The 20,902-nt window shown below is 41.6% G+C and overlaps 1 protein-coding gene across 2 annotated transcripts in view; it reads right to left on the bottom strand.

The window, feature by feature from the left end:
• Nucleotides 1–20,902, bottom strand: part of CYTH3 (cytohesin 3) — an 88,852-nt gene that overhangs the window by 45,856 nt on the left and 22,094 nt on the right. The window contains exons 2-3 of one of the 2 annotated variants that reach the window (XM_075010805.1): nucleotides 8,075–8,203; nucleotides 1,402–1,484 (exon numbers count right to left, since the gene is read on the bottom strand). In XM_075010805.1, the coding sequence (XP_074866906.1) occupies nucleotides 1,402–1,484; nucleotides 8,075–8,203 (212 nt within the window). The remainder of the gene's footprint in view (nucleotides 1–1,401; nucleotides 1,485–8,074; nucleotides 8,204–20,902) is intronic. The other variant, XM_075010806.1, reaches the window with a different exon arrangement.

The following is a 20,902-nucleotide window of genomic DNA, read 5'->3' as shown; positions in this document are numbered from 1 at the left end:
TTAGCATTAACAAGGGAACAACCCTCTTTTATATTGTGAAAATTCAATGTGGGAAAGAGAGGCTCTACGGAAAATCTTACTTGGGACATCTTAATAGTAATAGGACTAGATTAATGAGGTAGTGTTACCAGTACATACAATACGTTAACACAACATGAGTTGGTAGATACTGATACAGATACACTCCCTCTGATGTGTGTCTTTTGTTTATTTATTATTTATATTGAAAGTTCAAATATGGTAATCTTAAATAAGGAAACGGAAGGAGGAGAAGGCCACAGATTATGTGCAAAGACAGTGAGCTGATGAAATCATATTCCTAGACATGTTTCCTAACCCTCCCTTTCATTACTGGCCTTTTCAAAAATGCATCATAATGCAGGATGGTGGGAGGGTTTTCTGCAAAAATAGCAGTGGCCTTCTTTGTGCCTATTGTTGTGGCCTATCTGAGATACAAGGTCTAAACTTTAAAACACCATTAATTCAGAGACAGACATTTGTGTCTTATCACTAGAAACTGAGCCATTAGATCCAATAACTTCCTCCCAAAAGTAACTTATGCTGCAATTCTGTTCTGATTGATCCTAAATTCACTGCGTAGGGCCATCTCTACTGGCCACAGACACCAAATTCTTAAACTTTAACAGAATATTTCTTTTATCCTCTTTCATAGTCTCACTCCCAACACAAGTATTATAATTTTGAGCATGAAAATTCTCTACACCAAGTTCTCAGTTCACTACTTTCAACAAGCATCTACAGTACCACTGCATATGATGTATTAACTATACAAATGAAGTGTATGTAGATACCACACAATGCACTATATAGATTCAGGAAAAAAATTTCAAATGCACTTGAATGACTTAGGAGGTTGAGAGCCTGTCTGCCCAAATAATTAGTTCACAGCCAGCTGGGGCGTGCATCCAGCCTACAGTAACCTGTCATGAACTAATTGTTCATTTGTACCTTCTGACGCACATTAATAATTCTTTAATGCATTTTAATCTAGTCCTTTTTGAAACAGAAAGAATTCAATCCAAGAGCAACAACCAATTTTTAATGAGCATCAGCATGGTGCACATGAATATTTAGTCTGATCCGGAAGCAGAGAGTAGATTCACACCTATTTTCCATAAAGTCATTCATGTAGACAAGCCCTAAATCTCACTGCAAATCAGTAAGATTTAGATGCTTAACTCTCTGAGTGAAATTTCCAAAGGCACCTAAGTGACTTAATAGCCCAAATTTAATTAACTTTCAAGTCATTTGGTGCTTTTGAAAATTTTACCAAAAAACATAAAATTATAAATACTCTATAACATATTGCTATAACATTAAATGTACTGAAGTAGTCTTCAGTCATCTTTGCCTCTTTACCTGACAGATTAAATTTATTACCTCAATATCATCAATTAGTTCCTTTTTCCTGCGACGAATGTTTAAAAGTTCTTCTCTCTCTTCTATGGAGAGATCATCCGGTACTGTAGAAAAGCAAATGCATATACTGTTAGCATTCACAGACAAATTAAATATCAGCTGTATCTATTAGTTTAGCTAAGAAAGGCAATTTTAAAAAAGAAACTGCAGAATTTTTTTTAGCTAAAAATATGAGGGGAAAATGGCATGTATCTCTTAGTACTAAACGTCCACTTTAGAAATCAAATAAAGTAACTGAATTAACGTCACCCCCAAAAGATTCTAGCATTCAAAGAAAGCAATACAACTGCTGGGGACTCATTATCACATAATGGATTTTATGATGGGTCTACACTCAAGTGACCAAATTCATATAAAAATTAGAATTATACTAGCGATGGGTCGAAGTTGTTAATAATTATTTTTAAGAGATGCCTAAAATTTACCTTATTTAGATTTACAAAATGTACTATGGCTTGTAAAGCACATACGTTCATCACATCTTGCAAGAAATAATTACAATATTTATATATAGGTACTTTATGGACATATGGTCTGAAATCAGCCTCAGGCTACAGGGCACAATTCAATATTAAATTTTGCTTGGTTGTTTTGTATGACAGGTACAGGTACATGCAGCAATGCTGGCATCTTTAACAGCAATTGTATCAGCAGGTAACATTTTTATTCATTCCAGATAAGGTCACAGTTGGAAAACATTAACATAGCATCTCATATATTCAGTGTTTTACAATAATATTTAAGTAATAGTTTGTCATATTTAAAATAACTTCTCAACTATTAACTACGCTGAATTAAGACTGTTACCCTGCTGATAAAAGTAATTCTTACCGAACTTTCAAGCACATACATGCAGCTGCACCTCTGCCTAACAACAAGCTCTTCCCAAATCCTGCTCTGGTTGTCCTAGTCTGGCAGGCTGGAAATCTGAGGTATAGCTTCAGTAACTTCTTCACAGTTTTCTGGACAATTCGATTTTTCCTTCCTCTTTAGTAAGCATCATAGGGCAGGAGCTGTATCTCATTTGTTTGTACTACACTGAACACATTGTCAGTGCTCAATAAGTAACAGTATTCACAGTTCTTTCAGATTATCATGTGGTGTGGTTAACAGTTTGAATGCTAGCCGTTCTCATGGAAAGGTTTTTGTTTAGATGACAGAGCAGCTTGCCGCCGAAGCTCAGCAGGCAGCTATTAAAATAATTAGCAAGGGCTCTATTGCAAGAGACATGCATAAAAAATGTAATAATTTTAAATGGCAAAAGCCTTTTCCTTTATCTAATACATGTGCATTTAGCAGGCTATAGAACGCAAGTCTCAAACTCAATTAAACTTAAGGCCAGTGATAGTCCTCAAATCCTCCTAGCAAGCTGCTCTCTCTGGAAGGGCTCGGGGCAGATTAGGAGCTCTGCACATTCCCCCACTCCCTCCCTGCATGTCTACTGGTCCTGCCAGATGGCCTGCACTTCACCACCCACCCGTATATCCCCTAGCCATGCCTGACATCCCCAGGTGATTCAATGTCTTTTCTCCCCCTCCTCCCCAACCGCTCTAGGAAATTACAAAATTTTTGGTCTGCTCGACAGAAAAGGGAAAACATCAGCAGGGAAAGATGATTCTAAACAGAGTACATTAAGACACACCAAGCGCTGCACTGTAACTCTGCTCTGTGAACATTGAAAGCACAAACTTTAAGGATTTGAGTTTGCATTACACTAGTCCCTCCTCCACCACAGGCTTCCAATGGGACTCTGGGCAAATCAGTTAGGACTTGTCTAGACTGCGTGTGCATGGCAAACGGGGGTGTAAAGCTACAGTGCCATCATATGACACACACAAACTGCCCACGTGGCTCCAGCTACGGCACATTAGGAGTACGCCCATCAGAGTAAGTCAATGAGCATTACAGAACTTTTAGTGCATGGCAGCAGGCTCCACACAGACACAGTGCACGGAAGGTTACATTACATGTTAGATTTACACCCCAGCTTGCCATACGTTCTCCCTCTAGACAAGCCCAGATTCCGTCTCTCAATTCCTCAATAAAATGGGAAGAACAGTATTTCTGTATCTCAGAGAAGTGTTGTGATAAATGCATTACAGACTGCAAGGACATCAGATACTACTGAAATGGGAGACCCATATAAACACAAAAAATTTACATGAAATAAATTAAAAGGTTTGTCAGAGATAAAATGTATCATTTTTCAACATGAGAAACACTGATGAAGTATTTCCCTTTGACATAATTCCATTCAAAATAACTAAAGTTACACCACAAAAACAAATATTTGCAGCAGTACTAGCTAAACCAACAATCACCATGGTGATACTAGTCTTTACAGAACAAAGTAGCAGGTAATCTAGTTTAAGTTTTATGAAGGTGTCTTCCACCATGCTATCAGCACCAGAGGCTGTGCATGGCAAAAAGGCAGCAGAAGTCACTGTGGTATCAAATGCAAGCAGAATCTGCTCCATTAACAAAGTCCCATTTAAAAATAAATACAATTGCTGTAATGCTCACATAAAAGGTTTCAAAATGTCATTCAGATTTTTAGCATGTAGGCTTACTGCATCTTCGTAGCAAGCTGACTAAAACAAACCCAAATCCATTGTTACAATCATAAGACCTCAGTGGTTCCCAATGAACATTCTACTGTCACAAATCATTTTAGTGTCTCTAAATAATACACCTATTTTTTGAGTTGTATAATGAAGAGACAAGTTGGGGGAGGTAATATCATTTCTTGGACCAACGTCTGTAATTGATACAAACTTTTGAGATTACACAAATACAGATCTGGAACAATACAGAGGCATATCTCAGAATACAATATTACATCTTTCTTCTGTATTACTCATTTCCTATATGCTATCTATGAGTCATTTCCAAAATTTATGAAGTTCAACGTTTCTGAACATGACATACATAGGGTAGGAGGAGTGAGGATGTCCATTTAAATACTCAAGCCAAACAAAAACCTTCCTGGAATTTTTAATGGAAAAAAATATTTCAGTATAGTGAGTAAACTGCAACTGTATAGTCACATTTGAGTACTATCTTCAACTCTTTACACAAGAGCCATTTTATATTTAATGTTACCAGTCTTATGAAAGATATTGCTACCTCAGAATATTTCATTTTCATGAAGATTCAATCTTGCAGCTACTAGTAAACATGAAGTCAATATATTAACTAATATTTTATTGAAGATTAATGGGGGGATTCATAGTCCAAGTTATATGTTTAGCTAGTTACTAAAGAGATGGGGGTGGATATACATGAAAACACAAAACAGCAGAGCCTTTGTAGGTTAGTGTTAAATACATACAGTAAACCCTCGATAGAGCAGACCCTGAGTCTAGAGACATAGTGAATAATAGACATACATTAGCCTCCCCCCACACGCACACCACAAAGAAAGTATACTTGTACATTTACTGAAATGCACCAGAACCGCCATCACCACTGGGTCCCCCAGAGTGGCTGTAAGAGCTTCCAGAACCACTGCAGGGGCTGGGTCCACCCCACCAGGCTGGAGGAGCCCCCGGGGCCACCATGATAGCAGAGACTGCTGCAGCAGCTGGGACCAGACAGAACACAGGCGGCTCAGACAGCCAGGAAGCACCACCGCTCTCAGGGCAGAGCGTTGCAGCTCAGAGTAGTGAGATGACACCATGCTCAGGGCAGAGTGGGGCGGCTCAGAGCCGAGAGGAGCCACTGTGCTGAGGGCAGACTGCAGGAGGCTCAGAACCAGGAGGAGCTGCCGCGGTCTGCCCTTTGTGCGGGGAGCTGGAAGCTCAGAGGAGCTGCCACGCTCTGCCCAGAGCATGGGGATGAGCAGAGAAGGTCAGTGCACCACCATACAGTAAACCCTCACATTTAACAGACTTTTGGGAATAACGGACACCCGCCCCCACTAGTCCATTAAATGGAGTGTTTACTGTATTGCTATTTTTAAAATAGCATAGTGAATTTTTTTCAAATCTGATCATGCCACTTGGCTCATCTTCTCTTAAGTGAATTTTCCATAAGTAAGCCTTCAACATCACAGTCACACAAAAATACCAAACAGGATCTTTTGTAAGTTACTTCATATGTCAGTATAGTTTTAATACTGATTAATTACATGACTGCTCATTTAAAAAAAATCCACATCTTTGTGGTTCAGTACAGTTACTCCACTAGAGACAGTCACGTTTTATACTGCAGCTTGTATTACCAATACTACATTAAAATTTAAGAATTATGCCACCAAAACAACCAGAACTATCTAGTCTTGGAAGACTCACATCAAATATGCATTTCTTCAAGAAGCTGTGGAAAACAAACCACCAGTATTTTTTGAAGGCTGACAACTTCAAATGTAATAGCATGAAAATGAACAGAATCCATGAGTCATGTGCAAAACGCATCATTTTATATTTCTGTTTGCCAATGATTTCCTTCACCCCTCCTTTGCACTAGGTTGCACCCTTCTTGGAAGGGTGGTGAGATCCTGTCTTCATAACCATACTACACTAGCCTGGAAGATCAACTCTGAGTGGACCAATCTTCCACGGTTCAGTTTCGAGCTTCTGGTAAGGACACATGAAATCAACCTGTTGGGGGTTGCACAGGGGGTTGCAGTCGACCCCTGTGCACCTTGGGAAACTCTCTTGTTGACCTTGTTCAGTTGGGACAGCCAAGTAAGCTGAGCACAGAGAAGTCGATTCTAGCTATGCAACTGCCGTAACTAGGATTGTATATCTGAGTTTGGCTTACCTTGCCTAGTGTAGACACAGCCTTATTTGGTAAGCACCTGAAAAACTGCTGGAGCTATTTAAATATCTGTTTATCTAATCAGTTTTGGAGAGAAAAAGACTACAAAAATCCTACATACCAGTTTGCAGATAAAGGAAAGAACTGCAAGAAAACCCACTTCAGAAATAATTCAAAAATAATCTCAGTGCCTGTGAAAATGCAATATATTCAATACAGCGGTGTCTAAAGAAGACTGTGACACACACAAGTAGGAGCAAGGAAAGCCCCTCAGTTGAGTGACAACCAGGAACACATCCCAGGGTCTAAAAAGAAATCTAATCGTCTCTAAGATCAGATCTTTGATTTCACCATACTCCCCGAGAGCAAACATTATATTACTTCTGGTACATTGATAATGCCTTGTAAATAGTCTGGGATAGTTCTTTAGTTTTGCAAATCCTACTTCTTGGCCTGTCTTTCAATCTTTACTCACTGCCTGAGAGGTGAGAACGTAAACCCAAAGCGAGAAGGGTTTGTCTGAACTGGTGAAAAAAGGGTACAGAGATTTCTTTAAGGATCCCCCACTCCTTTGGGAATTGGGAAGGTAAGCATCACCTCAGATGGTGAGCAGGCCAGTGAGGGTTAAGTAACGTGCTTTACCTTGTGCACCCCAGAGATGGCATTACCCCTTCCCCTTTGGCCCGAGCCCCCTCTTATGCCCAATTAGTAGCATCCACCAACCAACCCATAGGATTAGCATAGTACTGGGTTTATAGCATGATGCAGGCAATTGCACTAGCTGCTTTTTTGGGGAATGGAAAGGAATTTCCCCTCATTGTCAGATGGGTCAGGGCAAGATGGTTATTTAGTTAACTGGTTTTTTGTTTGTTTTTTGTTTCCTTGCTTTTGCTATAGCAGCTCAGGGACCCTGAGGGAAAGGTCAGCAGTAAAGTTAACAGGTGTAACAATTTAGCAAATGGCTCATGCTGGTTCTTGCTCCACTGAGAACAGCAGCCCTCCACCATATGGAATGATGGAGGCAGAAATCCTGACCTGTACAGTGTGAATTTTTGCTGCTTAGTTCCCAGATGCATTAAGTAATAAAGTTGCAGACTGACTAAGCCATGTCCCCTGGTCTGTCTTTCCTCCTGTCTAAGACAAATGTGCTCTGCTTCCCAGTTAGCCGATTTCAGAGTTAACTCTGTGAAAGGGAAAGTAAAGCAGCTCCCAGCCAGCAAAGCAGAGATCCTACAACAACGTAAGAACCAGTACCAGACAGAACATGAAATTATTCTCCAATCCAATTTAAGAGGCAAGATAAATTACAGGAGATGTGGAGTTAACTGGTATCATTTCTCAAGGTTAAAGGTTTTCTTTCTTTAACATCCTTCCTGCAACCCATCTTCCTTGGAAGAGAAAAGTGAGCCCAAAACTGCTGCATTATTATGTCAGAAATTGTATTCCCAGTCTTAGTAAAAAAGTGATGTGAGAGAGAGTCTGAACTAGCTTTTGCAGGTGGTATTTTAGTACAGATATACTGATATTTATAATAAGTAAGATTATTAAGCCTCTCCTTGTCCAGTATCTATTGGCCTGTTAATTGTATGTCCCGCGGAAAATTAACAGATATACAACTGTTGGAACAAAACTGACCCATCCTCTGAACTGATATTCTCTGGGTGGTCTCTCCCACTCCCACCCCCTCAAACTTTCCTCTTTTCTATTAAATCAAAGAGTACTTTCCAACTGTTAGACATGAAGCATAAACAAAGCTGGGACCATATTTGTGACCACAAAAGATTCCACAGAAATTTTCATAGGACAGCATCATGGACAGACAGGATTATACAGACAGTACATGATTTCTCAAAGTTCCTCCTTTAAACTTAGCTGAATTTCATAGCAGTCTTCGGTTTCTGTCCTTGACTAGTGTGTTGCAATACCATGTGCTGTTTTACAGCTGCTATCTTCCACTCTGATTCCAATAGTGGCCAAATTTCAGCTGTTGATGAAGACATTCCTATATAAAAGGGAACAATGCCAAATTACCAATCAGTCAATGGGAAAAACGGAATTCAGGAGTGTGTCTGTACTTTTGCGAAGTGTAACAAAGAGCACTGCAGAACCTAGAACAGAACCTCAGACTCATAACCAGGCATTCATATTCTGTAACTACTCAACAATGCTCCATTACAAAAAGTTGTTGATCACCTACAGCATTTCATTCCTAGGGAAGGGGATATTTTAATTCTTGTTATAAGCAAGTCACAAACAACCATTATTTGGCATATCAGAACTTCTTCCAATAATATGAAAAAAACTTCACAAATTGATATTCTTGTTGTTGGCACATTCAAGTGTACATTCCAGAAGGCTGAAAAAACATTCCTCTCTACCATGACCTAATAACCTTTTTAAATGCATGAATTTGGGAAACTGATTCACTCTGTAAACAGGAGCCATCAGATTTAGCATATTAAAATAAGACAAAATAATCTGAGATATGCTTAGATGTACTTTTTCATAAAAGAAATTTGCAGGGTAACTGCACTTTAGGAAGACAACAATCTCTCAAAATCAATTAGCTGGTATTTCTTTATTTATTTTTAAGTCATTTTATAAGGGACTGGTTAAGTTTTCCATGTGGTGAGACAGTGATTAAATTGTCACTACCAGACAAGCAGAAGGGAGAGTTCCTATCTCAGAAGAGATTGGAAGGTCAGGTTCTAACCAGTAAAGCTGCTTTGGAGAAAAAACAAAACAAAAAAACCTCACTGAAGCTTTATGCACTTGGAAAAGAACCCACAACCCACACAACTTCCCAAAATGAAACCAAGAAGCTAAAGATGAGCAGCACACCACAACACCCACACAGTTCAAACTAGTTTTTAAAATAGTTTTTATCTTATAATAATCACAATAAGAATGGCTTCTCTCTCCTTTTTGGGGCGTGGGGGGTTTCAAGAGGGAGTTTTTAAACCAAGAATCAAGAAAGTAACAAACGTACTATAGGTTTAGTCTAACTTGAAAACAGGAGGTATTTTGAAGAAGAACCACAGCTATGAACTTTCTTGAGAATTTACTAGGCATGAGGCAATGTTATTACTGGAACACGAAGATTACTATTTCCACGCACAGAAATCGCAGATGAGGTCAATAAGAAACTAGCAATTACAATATCTGTGTGGGTCTTAAAATTACCATATGGAGACAAGATAAATGGTGGTGCTGCCCCAAACTGAAGCTTTTAGGCCCAAGGGAAACATTTTAACAAAAAGTCCTACGTTTCCCACAAACATGCCACTTCCTGCTTATCTTGCACAGGAAAAAAATATCAAAACTACCAAGAAATGTCTTACTCCTGCAGCCCACATTTTACACCAGCAATTTTAACATTCAGTGATGTACACCGTGCCTCCACAGAGATGGTTTGTATGTGGCCCAAGGTATTTTATCCCTGACAAGTTCTTATTAAGACATGAGATAATTGTGGATTCTAGTATTACCTGGGGATCACTTGTTCAATTCTTGAAATTCTTAGAGAGAGCAAAGAAAACATCCTTGCTTTTTTCTCTTCACTAATTACATTATTAACATAAAACCAAAAGACAGGTATATTTTCTGATTCTATTTTCTATTCCTGACCATGCTTCTAGCTATTTCCACCAGACAGTATTAATAACTATGATTTAGTTGCATTTTCCTTGTCTTGTGTTTTATATTTCATTTTATTAAGTTTTAACATATTTCCATTAGAAAAAACAAATCATTTTGCAAAATGGAAGTAAAAGGTCCACCTTCAGGCAAGAAAAGTAAGAAAATTCATTGCTGAAGGTATCAGACTACACTGAAAATACCAAACACCTTTCTAGTCTTCATTTCAACTTGATACACAAAAAATATTCAGATCTCCCTCATGGAAGTTTCTGTTGAAGTCTTGTTATGTTCATGTTTCAAAAACACATAACACTGCTTGACTGACTTTGCTTGTCAAAATGCCAAAGATCATTAAATATATTTAGGAAGCTAAGTTTAATCATGGCCAACTGTCTACCAAGAAATGAATACCTGAATTAATGCCACTGTAAATTCAAAAAAGTACCATCCCTGTGCATGTTCACTGAGAGCAGCTGACTTTTTACATTGTAAAGAGAAGCAGGTGGCCAGAAAATACAACGATGAGGGTTAGATTTTAAAACATCTGAGCAGATCCAAGAAGTACTGCAGAAATTCAAGTTTGATTTCACCTACCAGAGCCAAATATATGATGTTAATTAAGATAGCTCAGCTTCCGGCAAAACTTCATTCAACAGATCATGACCCAACGGCCAAGCAGATCACAAGAGTGATCTGCTCTGCTGACAGAGAGCGGCCAGACTTCCTGGCCACTGTATCAGCAAAACAGCCAACTGGAAGCACAGCAGACAGGGCTGTCTGGTGTCCAACAAGCCCTATCTGTCGACACAGGGACCGCGGGGAAGTCCAAACCAGGTTTCTGATACAGATATCTGTCAACAGAGACGTTATTCTTCACTGGGAGCACAGTACATCTGTTGACAGAAGTCCCACGTTCTGTTAACTTACTGTTGACAGAACACCTGGGGAATCTGGATGCTCTGCGTGGTTTGTCATCAAGATATCTGTTTTGCCGACAAAACCCTCTAGTCTAGACACAGACATAGTGGTGATATGTATTACTTCTACACTGATTACCACAATATACATTTGTTGTTTCGAAAACAAAGACAGTAACTTCAGAGCAATGTAAACAAACATACCACCTTGCCATGCAAGTACTATATGCAAGAAAATATATATTTCCGTTGAAACTGACAGAGTGGCTGCATTTGTGTTACCTCATTTTTTTCCTTTGATTTTCAGCAATTTAAATATGCAACCAGCACCATTTCTTTTGGTTTTCTACTTTAAAAAGAAATGGAAGAGCCTACTACTGGCATTACAATTGGGCTCAGAGAGGCTACGCAAGTGCCAGAGACATTGCAAAAACAAACCAGTCCTTAAGTCTCTCATTTAGATGGCATCATATCAGCAAAATACTGTCCAACAGAATACGGCACTGCATTTTATATATTTATTTCTTTACAATGTGAGCTACATGGCAGAAGCTTGCACAGAATTTTTGAAGGAGAAATCCATTCAGGGAAATGCAAGGAAATGGGAAAATAATACAGTGACCTAATTTTGCTTTGAAAGTCAGACATTTTAAAGCCTTTTTGTTCTAGGTATATTACATAACAATAAATGATGTTACTACAACATTTGTTTGTTCAAGGATACAATGACAGTACAATTCTGAATTTTCTTCAATCACTTCCTTGTCTAGGTCAAGGACATCATTTACTTTATCACTTCTATCAATTTTTGCAGCCCAACGTGAGAGAACAATCTAGTACTAATGCCAAGAGATGATGGGTAATAGCAGACAAAAATAAATTAGATATGCAACAGTGAGATTTTTTTTAAACTGGTGGAATAGTCTCCAAAAAGAAGCGGTGAGCATCCTACACTTTGGTCATTCATGACTTTGTTTAAGCATTAGGAAGTATACTGCTGTACAAAAATTCCAATGTTGGCAGAGTTTGGATTAGGCAATTTTATTAGATTGTTCTCCACCTCTCATTTCTAAGATCATGCAATTCACTTTTGCCTGAGGACACGCACACAGACAGTGTGGGCAATAACTAAAGACAAAAAAAACTGTTTAGCTTTTAAAAGCCTATAGAAAGGCAGAATTTCAGTTAAGCAAATTTTAAACAGGTTTTTGCAAGTCTCTCATAGATTTACACTATACCATTTAATATGGTAAAAATAGTTCTAGTTTAAATCCAGATCAGCATCTTAGGGAAGCGTACCTTGTTTTGAGAGTTTTTTTTACTGTGAACTCTGTTACCAGAATACATAACTACACAACTTTTAACTGCATAAACATTCTAGACATAACATTCAGAGCTAGATTTTAATCCTTCACATTGTTCACACCAATCTCTACATGCAACTGCAGTCTCACACTGCTTAATGTTGCAAAACATATCAGTATTTTATCAGATTATCATCTTCCGTCCCTCACTGACAAAGAATGTTAACTGCCTGACCCTACTGAAATTTATAAAAAGGATCACTCAAAAGACAATCACTCAGTCTGTGAGTACATTTTAGGCATTATACTGCTCTTCTCAAATTAAACTTTTAAGTAGAAATCACTAGAACAACTTCTCTGGATGGAATACATTCAAAATAAATTATATGAATGTCCTCAGTTGTGACAAACATGTCTTCACAGTTCACTAGAAACTATATCCTTTGATAATAATACATCAAGCTGCCCAATGCTAAGAAACAGTAACAAAGATACAATTACTGACATTTCTCTTTGACTGGAAGCAGAGTACAAAGCACCTTACAGCTCCCAAAATCCAATGCCAATTGTGTTCCTATGACATCTGTTGTGCAAAAATCCCAGTAGAAGTAATCACAAAATGGAAACACATTCAGGAGAAAGGAGAGAGAAAAAAAAACCAGTGTAGATCCTGTTGTGAAAGTAGGAACAGGTTTCTTTCTCCTGAACATGTCAGTGAAAATTAACATTCTTTCAGATGCTTGGTTACATATAAAGCTGATAGGTCAGAAATATTTCCTTCCATGTTGAGGAGGATGTGAAAGGACAGGGAACATACCTGCTTTTCCCTGCTACCTTCTGTTCTGGTCCAAAACATAGAAAATTTGTGATTGTATAAGAGATGCTTCAATGGAGGTAGTCAAAAGTGAGATACAAGTGAATGTGTATGGGAAGAATTGTTTCATATAAGAAATTTCAAGTATGAATAAGGAAAAGAGTGTTTGCTCATAAAGCCTATGATAGATATTACCACCACAAATTAAGGAGAAGCCTGCCATCCCGTAATAAAATTTTAAATTATAGCACTGATTAAAAAAAAAAACAAAAATCAAGTCTTGAATGTTACCAAAGAGTTACCAAAACTACTGATCTCAGTGTAGCCAGAAAGAATTCCCCCCCTGTTCTACTCCATCTTGCCTCTTTTGGTGCTTTAAAGCACAAAGGGCCAAAGAAACAGCCCAGCCTGGGAATGCCTGAGACCACAGATGTGCTAATCTCAAGCACAGTCTTTGACGCCTCAGAGCACAGACACACTGCTTCATCATGACCCTCAACGGACCGAAACCAGACAACAAACGACAAACGGACTATCAAACAACCAGGGTCTCAGGCTGCCCTTGGCTGGTACCGGTGATTGATACGCCTACACACTGTCCCAGGAGAGGAATCTCCCGCCCATAAGAAAAGAATATCTAAATTATCTCCACCTCGCAGGTGTGAATTAAGCCTTTGAAACTCCCTGTGAGAACTAGTGTCACAAGATGATCTACACAACTGGCATCTTTAAAGATAAGGAAGAGTGTACGTGACCCAGTGGGTATAAAGTAGGGTCCGGCAACCCCCTCTAATTGAGCTCCAATTACCTCTATCTGCCTGTCAGGAAGGTCTTTGCCTCCCGAGGTCCCAGGGGACACCCTCCTCGTACTTCTTCTTCCCAAGGGATTGAGTGAGAGACGCTCGCCATGCCACGTTGGGTAACGCAGGGGTGAGAATAAGACCTGCTATGTGTCTTTGTTTTGCTTTTGCGTGCATTTAATAATAGATCTATGAATTAAAAGTACATTTCTGTTATATGCTAGCTATTTGTAATCGAAGAACATAACATGAAGGCCTTGTAACCATAAAGTTAAGTTCTTCTTATCAAATAAATAGTAACTGTTTAAGTTTTAACCTGACTCTTCCTGTTACTGTGCAAACCGAACACAAATAAAAAGAACCCAGCCGGTTTTCGGCTGCTTTAGTGTGGTCGCTGGTGAGGCGTACTGAGAGCTGAGCGCTGAGTCATGCCGCCTCCACGCGGTAGACTCTTGGGGCACCTCTCAGCGTCCCAGGCTGCCTGTTGCGAAGGGACTTTTCTGTCCTAGCAGTTAAAGACTCGGATGAATAAGGGCACATGTGGTACCTCACCCCTCGGCCATCAGCTAACACTCAGCTATATATGAAGAGCTTTCAGTCATCTCAATAACTACTTAAGACATGCACTCCTAATATGTAGGAACAAACTCCTTCCTGCAAATGGAAGTAGCTGAGGAACAAACATTTAAAATCTTTTCTTAAACAGATAACCAAACTCTAACCCTAATCTAGAAAATTTGCTTGTAAAATTGATATTTACCATCATTTACTGAAAAAATTAATCCTTCCAAGTTCATTTATAAACACTTCTGTTAAGATTTCTACTTCATCCATTCATGTTTAAATAGCAATCCTTGTTACTAATCAAGAATTGTCAGAAAGAGACCAACTGTTCCAGATCTATTAAACCTGAACATTACACTCTTTTGAAATACTGATAGCATTTTACTTTTTCTAAAGGAGAGGAAGTGATAGTAAATTATTTATAAGTACCAGCTTCACGGACAACATTGTTATATTTAGTCTCTGTGAACAAATTTCTGGAGTTCCTGGCATGATCTTTCTCCTAGCATAAGTAGGAAGACAAAGTTGTTAATCTGTCATCATTATACAAAGATGCATAATTACAAATCTGCAATATATTCAATATTACAAATGAACAATTAATGCCTAGAGGCACAACAGATATGGATTGGATTTTAATCTCCGTACAACACTCTTTCTTTACCAACCATTTATTTGCAAACAGCTTTTGCTACAACAATTAATGCCTGAAGCAGGAATTGCCTATTTAGGTTAGTGGTAATGTTTTCATAATGGCAGTTGTTATTAGAATTCATTTTGTGGAATTGTCCTTAACAATTTCCGCGATTTCACTAGCACTAAAGCATATTCACCACTAGTAACAGTGGACCAATAATGCTGATGTGCTGGAATTTTAACCATGTTAAATGGCCTAAAAGTCAAAAAGGAGTCCGAAAAAGTGGAAAGTAGGTTAAATAATAAAGGAGAAAATGTAAACAAGTAACACAAGTATGTAGAGGCAAAATTACAGAGACATAGGCATAAAACTACCTCAATCTAGCTAGACATAAAGGGTAACAAGAAAACATTTTAAAAATATATTAGAAGAAAGCAGAACACCAAGGACGGGGTAGGCCCATGCCTCAATGAAGAAAGAAAAAACAATAGCAGAAAATGTGGAAACGGAAGAGGTGCTTAATAACTTCTTTGTTTGAGTTTTCAGCAAGAGGGATGTTGGTAACTGGATGTCTACAACAGTGAACGCTGGAGAAGAGGTAGTTAAAATTTACTTAGAAAAATTAGGGCCTGATGAAATGAATCTTAGAACACTCCAGAAATTGACTGAGGAGGTATCTGAGCCATTAAGCTGTCATCTTTGAAAAGTAATAGAAGATGGGAGAAATTCCGGAAGGCTGGAAAAGGGCAAATAGAGTATCCACCCATAAAAAGGGAAACAGGGACAACTCAAGAAACTACAGACCAGTCATCTGAACTTCCATGCCAGGAAAAATAATGGAGCAAATAATTAAGGAATCTATCTCCAAACATCTGGAAGATAATCAGGTTGTAAGTAATAGTCAGCATGGATTTGCCATGAACAAATCATGTCACACCAACCTGATAGCTTTCTCTGATATACACTTATCCCTCGCTTTATGAGCATAATTGGTTCCCAACTTTCTGCTCATAGGCAGAAACTCGTAAGAGGGACACTAAATTCCTATTAAATTACATATAAAAGTCTCTGATTCATTCCTAGGGCTCCTAACTCAGGGAAGGAGTGGTGCTGCTTTTGAAAGGTGAGTGAACTTTGGGTTGGGAAGGGTTAAAGGCTGGGGGTAGTTTGGGGATGTGAGCGTGAAGAAGGGTTAAGATCTGGTGGCGGGTTGCAGGCAGTGTCAGGCTGCCACAGTTTGGGGCCGGCGGGTGGGGGGGGGAGTCGGACTGTGGGGGGGGGTTAGGTGGCAGAGGGGGTCTGGGTGTCTGGCTGCAGGCTGGTAAGGGGGTCTAGCTGTCATGGTTTGGGGCCATGGGTCTTACAGGCAGGGGAGGGGTGTGTTTGGCCGCAGGGCTGGGGGTTACAGGCATCAGAGGTGGCAGGCTGTGGGGCCACAGGCAGGTCTGGCTGCAGGGGGGCCTGACCACGGGGGGTACAGGCGGTGGGGGGGAGGGTCTGGCCACGTAGAGTACAGGTGGCCATGGAGTGGTCTGGCCATGGAGGATGTACAGGTGGCCGCAGGGGGGTCTGGCCGTGGGAGGCGTAAGTGGCGGGGGGGTGGGGTCTGGCCACAGGGCCGAAAGGGTTACAGGAGGCATTGGGGTCTGGCCCTGGGGCCGGCAGAGGTGTTGGGCTGCAGGGCATACAGGCGGCCAAGGGCCCACAGAGGGATCTGGCCGAGGGGGGAAGGGTTGGCAGATGCAGGGGGTACGGGCGGCCGCAGGAGGGTCTGGCCACGGGGGTTACAAGCGGCCGGGGGGGGAGGGGAGTCTGGCCGTGGGGCCGGCAGGGATGCTGGGCTGCAGGACCACGTGACGTACAGATGGCCACAGAGTCAGGCTGCGGGACTCGCAGGGGGATCAGGCTGCAGGGCTGCTGGAGGTATCAGGTGGCGGGGTGGTCTGGCCATGGGGCTGGCAGGGGCATCAGGCTGCCACGTTTTGGGGATGCAGGGCCACGGGGAGTGCAGGCAGCAGTGGGGTGTCAGGCTGCAGTGGGTTGGGGCTGCGGGGCTGGAGAGAGGGGGTCAGAGGAACAGGGAGGGCAGAAAGGCTCATATTAGCAGGGAAGTTCACTCGTAGAGTGAACTAAGGGAGGTAAGCGTGTCCCTCATTTAAGCGAGTACTTGTAAATGAAGTACTCGTTTAACAAGAGATGAGTGTAATAACAAGCCTTGTGGATAGGAGGGGAAGCAACAGATGTGACAGACCTACACTTTAGTAAAGCATTTGATAAGAGTCTTGCAGTACCTTCTTATTAACAAAGTAGGGAAATACAGTGTAGATGGGGCTTCTTTTAAGGGGGTTGCATAACTGGTTGGATAACTATTCTCAGAGAGTAGTTATCAATGATTCACAATCGTGTTGGAAGGGCATAATAAGTGGGGTTCTGCAGAGATCGGTTTTGGGACTGGTTCTGTTCAATATCTTCGTCAACAATTTAAATAAACGGCGCAGAGAGTGCACTTATGAAGTCTGCAGATGATACCACGCTGGGAGGGTTTGCCAGTACTTTGGAGAATCAGAATATAATTCAAAATGGAACAAACTGGAGAAATGGTTTGAAGCAAAAGGGATAAAAGTCAATAAGGACAAATGTAAAGTCTCTTTGCATGGCAGTCACTCAATAATAAGTAGGACGTCTTCATGTCACCCTCCTATTCGTGAGTCCTTTCATGGCTGATCAGCCCAATTCTGGAGCTGCAAGTCTTACCTCAGAAGGGGCAACGTTGATAGCTGTTGGAAGGATGCAGGGGAGTTTTTGCAGCTCTTTCTTCTTCTCCGCCTCTCCTCATCTGCACTGCAGCGGGACATCTCAAATTGTGCCACCCCCTCATGGATTACCGCTCTCCACTGGGGATGATCCTGGGTAAGGTTCTCCCAAGTGTCAACATCAATGCTGCACTTTTTCATGTGTGCCTTCAGCACATCCTTATATCACTTCCTCTGGCCCCCAACACTCCTCCTTCCTTCCTTCCACTCGGAAAACAGAATCTGTTTTGCTGGACACTGAAAAAACATCCGAATCACATTACCAGTCCAAGAAGGTTGCTGGTGAATGATAATGGCTTCAGTACTGGTCATGGTACTCTTCCAGGATGCTAATATTCGTGCGCCTGTCGTCCTAAGAGATATTAAGGATTCTCCTGAGGCAGCATTGATGATACTGTTCAGAAATGCAAAGTACTCCACTTCGGAAAGAACAATCCATGCCACACATACAAATGGGAAGTGACTGTCTAGGAAGGAGTACTGCAGAAAAGGACCTAAAGGTCACAGTGGACCACAAGCTAAATATGAGTCAACAGTGTGACACTCTTGCAAAAAAAGCAAACATGAATTGGGGATCCACTAACAGGAACGTTGCAAGCAAGACACAAAAAATAATTCTTCTGTGCTACTTTGCACTGATTAGGCCCCAACTGAAGTACTGTGCCCAATTCTGGTAGCCACGTATCAGTAAAGATTTGGAGAAGGTCCAGAGAAGAGAAAGAAAAATGATCAAAGGTCTAGAAAACATGACCTATGAGTAGGGTGAGCACATTGCACTATGGCAAACACGGAACACCAGCAACCAGGGATCTGGGGATGCTGTCCCATGTCAGGGCTCCTTGGCTATGGGAGCTACTGCCCCATGGTAAGGCACTGGAGATGGGCACTCCACAACCTTCCAATGACAGGGAATGGAGGATGAGGGTTCTACAAGCTATTGGTTGGGGAGTGCTGAAAATAGGGGATCTGCAGCCTCCTGGCAGGAGGGGCCAGGGAATGTGGCAGCTGCCCCGCGGCAAGGATCTCTGGCAGCAGGGGCTGCCACCCTGGAGAACAGGGTAACTGCCTCACAGAAGAGCTTCCCTGCAGCAGGAGCTGCCTCCCCAAGGCATGGGATGCCGAGAAATGAAGCAGCCACCCTGTGACAGAGCTCGCCAGCAGAGGGGGCTGCTGCTGTGGTGTGCCGGGGAATGAGGCAGCTGTCCCATGGAGGAGCTCCCCTGCAGCCAGAACTGCCACCCGAAGGCATGGGGCACCAGGGCACTGGGCGCTGCCTGCTGCCCTGAGACACTGGGTGCCAGAGAACAGGATCCCCACAAAATGTGGGACAATTTGCCCATTTTCTTGAAAAAGTCAGGACACGTGTGAGACCATTTTGGTAACAGACTGTCCTGGTAAAAACAGGACAAATGGTCATCGTAGCTGTGAGGGACGATGGAAAGAACTGGGTTTGTTTAGTTTGGAAAAGAGAAGACTGAGAGGGGACGATAACTGTTTTCGAGTATGGGCTGAATCTCTCTAGTCCAGCACTCTCTGGTCCAGCAACATCCATAATCCAGCGTGATTCTAGTTAGCTGGACAACCACTTACCGTGGGTGTGGCCAAGGTTCCCCACGGTCCCACAACGTTTGTTTACAGCCACCAGCCCTGGCTCTCAGTGTTCTGTGCTGTTATTTAGCTGTAATTTATCCCTAAATGACTTCTAAGAGTCCAGCAAACAGCGGAAGTCTTGGTAATGCTGCTAGTCAATGTTGATCTCCTATGGTCTGGCAAATTCTCTCAATCAGCACTAGCCAGGTCCTGAAGGTGCTGGATTAGAGAGGTTTAACCTATACCTAAAAGGGTGTTACAAGGAGGAGGGAGAAAAATTATTATCCTTTGCCTCTGGTGATAGGCAAGAAGCAATGGGTTTAAGTTGCAGCTTGGGAGGTTTAGGCTGGACATTAGAAAAAGCTTCTGAACTCTCGGAGTGATTAAGCAGTGAAATAAATTGCCTAGGGAGGTTGTGAAATCTCCATCAATGGAAATATTTAAGAATGGGTTAGACAAACATCTGTCAGGGATCATCTAGATGGATCTTGGTCCTGCTGCATGTTCGGGGGGGACTGGACTTCGTGACCGCTCGAGGTCCCATCCAGTTCTAGTATTCTGTGATTCCATACCATCTAGAGCTAGTAACAAACATCAGATAACAATGACTAAAATTCCAAAGGAAGTCTACATTAGCACTCCCACTGCAACTAGCATCACTGGGATTAGACTAGGGATGTAAAATCCCATTCAACTGGTTAAACATTAGGTTTAACCGATTAAACACACTGGGGGAGGGGCCCACTATGGACAGGGGCTGCTCCAGCTGGGCTGGTGTGCTCCAGCTGGGCTGGAGTGCCCCAGCTCGTGGCACTCTGGGCACCAGGGCTGTTGTGGTCACAGCGACTGTGGCAGATGAGGTCACCCCAGCAAACCCCAGCCCCCATCCTTGGAAACCCATACCAGGAATGCCCTGTGCGGGGGCACTCCGGCCTGGTCAGAGCAGTCCCTGTCCATGGCAGCTTTGGCCGAGGTGCTCCAGCCCAGCCAAACCAGAACAGCCACTGTCCCAGCACACAGCAGGCAGAGGTACTCCAGTTCAGTTGGAGTAGCCCGTCCACTGCTTGGTAGCCACTCCAGACCAGCTGGGCTGGAGTGGCCTCCCAGCTGGGACTGCCACGGATGGAGCTACTCTGGCCCACCTGGAATGCCCCTGCCAATTGTTGCCCTGCGAGACAAAAGTAATCCCCTGCTTGTGGCTGCTCTAGCCAATACTGGTTAACCACGACTCATTTAGAATGAAGCACACCAGTTAACCTTTAACATCCCTAAATTAGACCGGTGCAGGCTCTGGCCTGTCTCAAAATTCCATAAAAAAAAAAAAATCATTCTTAGATTTTTTTTTACTTATGGTCCAAAATGATCAGTTCTCCATTTCTGGAGTTCTCACAGGTTTAAAGGACTAAGTCCTTAATTTTGTCAATGTTAGAGCAGTTATCAATGAACTAAATGTCACGTTTAAGCTATATGTGTTTAGAAAATACTCCTGCAACACAAAAATCACACGAATTAGTCTTCTGTGAGATGATATTTTTTGTGGAGATGGTTTCTGATCCTTGAATGACAGAATAAAAAGGGATATTCTATATAAATGAGCACTATTATACTGGATTTAGTTATTCT

The sequence above is a fragment of the Carettochelys insculpta genome, chromosome 16, assembly GCF_033958435.1.
Source record: "Carettochelys insculpta isolate YL-2023 chromosome 16, ASM3395843v1, whole genome shotgun sequence".
Lineage (NCBI taxonomy): Eukaryota > Metazoa > Chordata > Testudines > Carettochelyidae > Carettochelys > Carettochelys insculpta.
The sequence above is the reverse complement of the archived record's forward strand: the minus strand, read 5'-3'. Positions and strand labels throughout refer to the sequence as shown.